The 3,123-nt window shown below is 41.3% G+C and overlaps 2 protein-coding genes across 2 annotated transcripts in view; one reads left to right on the top strand and one right to left on the bottom strand.

Moving 5' to 3' along the window:
* skic3 (SKI3 subunit of superkiller complex) overlaps nucleotides 1-1,695 on the top strand; it is a 15,180-nt gene extending 13,485 nt beyond the window's left edge. Inside the window, exons 23-25 of the mRNA XM_010796747.1 lie at nucleotides 485-615; nucleotides 1,027-1,150; nucleotides 1,306-1,695. Of these exons, the coding sequence (XP_010795049.1) occupies nucleotides 485-615; nucleotides 1,027-1,150; nucleotides 1,306-1,386 (336 nt within the window). The 3' untranslated portion in view covers nucleotides 1,387-1,695. The remainder of the gene's footprint in view (nucleotides 1-484; nucleotides 616-1,026; nucleotides 1,151-1,305) is intronic.
* Nucleotides 1,568-2,867, bottom strand: gig2p (grass carp reovirus (GCRV)-induced gene 2p). The gene has a single exon (XM_010796379.1). It carries the CDS (start codon nucleotides 2,725-2,727, stop codon nucleotides 2,062-2,064), a length of 666 nt encoding a protein of 221 aa, XP_010794681.1. The 5' UTR covers nucleotides 2,728-2,867; the 3' UTR covers nucleotides 1,568-2,061.
* Nucleotides 2,868-3,123: the final 256 nt, after the last annotated feature.

The following is a 3,123-nucleotide window of genomic DNA, read 5'->3' as shown; positions in this document are numbered from 1 at the left end:
CCATTGAAAAGTACAATAATTTGTCCAGACTTCGTCAAGGATGGTTTTTTTGGTTTCGTTTTCCCATTTGTGTTTTATATAGAAAGTATTTTCCTTTTTAATATCTTGAAGAGCTTGGTAAAGTTTTCAGGAGTAATGTTCAAGCAATAAGGAATAGTATTATTTTACAATGCTGACCCTAAGACTTGCATAATACTATTCACACACCTGTCTAGAGGAAGCTCCTTTTGACATCCCTGTCAATGTCAGAAACAAAGTAGAGGAAATGAAAGATGGGTTCAAATCCTGCAGAAAGTAAAGGATCAGCAGGCAAAAAAATGCATTTGTCATTTATATGAAAGGGACAGGCTTTCCACTCCACTTCTCACAGGACAACAAAGTGAAATTCAATTATTGTTTATCTAACTTTTTGCTTACTGTTAATGTAATATTGAGTACAGTCACGGCTCCACGCATTGTTCTTAACCAGCTGATGACCTTTCAGGCGGGTGTCCCAGGGAACGACTGGACCAACATGATCGTGGAAGCCACCGCTGAAGTGTTGAAGCTGGGCTCCTCCTCTGTGGCCCTCCTGTTCCAGGCCCTGCTCCATTTTGTGACCAAGATGGCTGCTAGGTCAGTGTTTCTCACTCTTATCCTCTGCTGAAGGTCGCATGGAAATGCCCGAGCATGTTGCATGTGCGTGGGTGCTTCTGCGTCAATATGCAAATGTGTTGAACCCATTGGCTGGTAGGTGAAGTATATCAGCTAAAGTAAATAAAAGGGATTCCTGAAGCTTCAGATGTATGACTCCAATCTGTCTATTCCAGTGGTTGGTACTTTTAAAACAGCCATCATCTAATTCTATATATCTTAAGAGCAAATTAGAATGTGTTACTTACATCAACAAAAGCAGCACAATTAGGCATTTTTACCACATTTCTTGCTCCTTTCATTCACATATTCCACTCCTAAATGTATCCAGACTATTGTAGTGATTTTGGTTAACAAGTATTAAGCTCATGTTTTACCTTTTGTCTCCTGCAGGGAAACCAGGCGTTTGTTGGAGAGGCTGGTGTACTCTCAGGACGTCCCAGTGACGGTGGTGCAGGTGGCCAGCTGGTACCTCCTCAGACACTTGCATAGCAAAAACGACCAGGAGCTAATAAATGTGAGCACAGAGCTGTTTTAAACCTGGATGTATATTAATTTGAAGTGCCTATTTCCAACTGTGACTTATTTGGAAAGAATGTGTGAAGCTGAAACTAATCTAAAATGTTTAATGGCCTCTTCATTTCCCCCCCAACTTTCTCTTTTCTTTTCCAGGTCCTTTTCCAATATGCCAAAATCAACAGAGATCAGAGACTGCTCGACTTTCATTCACTGCTTTCCTCTTCGTCAGCTTGAGTTGTGCAATTCTGCAACGTGTCACTATGAAATCATGTAGCTCAGCAGGGTTCCTTTACAGGCTGAAATAATCAAAATGTAGCATTATCTTCTGGGTCTCTTCAATACATATGAAATCATATCAAAATCAAAATGTTGTGTCAGATATAACAATGTTTATTGTCTTTACATGGTTCTTTGGTTTAACACTATACAGTGTTCAGGATATCAAATACATTCAGCAAAAATCATGATCTTTATCGCATATTACTTCAAAATGAACTGATGTCCATGTTCAGATTGAAATAAAGGCTTCTTGCTTGAACTAAACGATTGTCTCCTCTTGATTGTATATAATTGTTATGCTTACCGATTTGTCAAGAACACATTTCAAAATAGATCATAAAAGTGAACTTCAGTATGAACACAAACAGTACTTTAAGTCTTTGAAGATAACATGCAGAGATCCCTAGAGACATGTGCAGCCGTAGCTACTGTAGCAAGTTACAGATGTTCATTTGAGGAAGTGAAAAAGGTTTGAACATGGGGGAAGGAAATTAGAAACGTTGACTCATGTTTGAAAAGCATGGTCACACCCTGAGCTTTGGATTTTACACTTTTAGTTTTTCTAAATATGGTTTTCTCTCCACCACATTACAAGGCCATTTTGGACGTGGGTCTACTTGTTTCACCCTCTCAGTAGCTAGCTGAACAGACATGCTTGCTCATGAGCGTGCAGATGTTTTTCCCACAGCCCCAACACGGTTGCTTGATGTGTGGAGAGCCCTGCTGGGTCTTTCTCTTACAAAGTGAACACGCATCCGGAGCACCATCATCTCCTGCGCTGGGATTTGTTAGACTATCAGCCACTAGCTTCTGAAGCTCTGCCAGCACGGTGTTTGGAGCCTTTGCGATGCCTACCACCTTCACTCTTTGGGGGTCGGACACACAGTCCTCCTCTAGGCCACTGGGCACTGCTTTCATGCCACAGTTCGGAGGCACCCAAGCGGTATCGTAGCCCTGCGTGCTCCAGGTGTACTGCATGGGATGGTTATCTGTGTCAATGCGCTTGACACGACCCAAACGCACACGTAACTCAAGGGCCACTCTGTCTGAATGGTTGTTATTTAAAGGATAACGTTCCGCCTTTTTCTGATCTCGACTGACATACACGCCCTTGCCCAACATGCCAGCTGATGACTGCTTAAAGCCATTGGTAATGATGAGCCGTGCGTTGGCGACGCTGGTGCCATGGTACATTTTGTAGACGCCTTTGTCTTTGGGCTGCTGAGAAGCCCCCAGCTCCAAACGAGGAGATTCATCATCGTAGGTCACCTCCCAGCCAAAGAATGGCAGCGACATCTTTATTTAACAAGGGATGCTCTTCAAGACCAAAAGCTCTGTGAGAAAAAAAGCAGAAATGGCATCATGTTGTAACACTTATGACAGATTTGGTGTGACTTTTCAAGACCTATGTTTTAAAATGTATTTCATATAGCTTAGATTACCAAGTTTCCACATTCAAAGGCTTTAATGTCATATGCACAATAGCTAAAGTATACTTTTGGTAATTACTGTCTCAGGCCCCTCCAGCAATGCAACTAATAAATAAACGTAAGATTATGGTCCATTATCAAATCAAATCAAGTTTTATTTATATAGCACATTTATAAACGATTTTTGGTCGAGCCAAAGTGCTGTAGGCCTACATATAATAAAAATAGCCAACAGTAGAGACACTTTACAGCTAATACAACA

The sequence above is a fragment of the Notothenia coriiceps genome, unplaced genomic scaffold (assembly GCF_000735185.1).
Source record: "Notothenia coriiceps isolate Sejong01 unplaced genomic scaffold, NC01 NC01_scaffold00037250, whole genome shotgun sequence".
Lineage (NCBI taxonomy): Eukaryota > Metazoa > Chordata > Actinopteri > Perciformes > Nototheniidae > Notothenia > Notothenia coriiceps.
The sequence above is the reverse complement of the archived record's forward strand: the minus strand, read 5'-3'. Positions and strand labels throughout refer to the sequence as shown.

What these genes read in the sequence shown, in the direction of transcription:
- gig2p (XM_010796379.1), bottom strand. Translation starts at nt 2,727, where the DNA reads ATGTCGCTGCCATTCTTTGGCTGGGAGGTGACCTACGATGATGAATCT.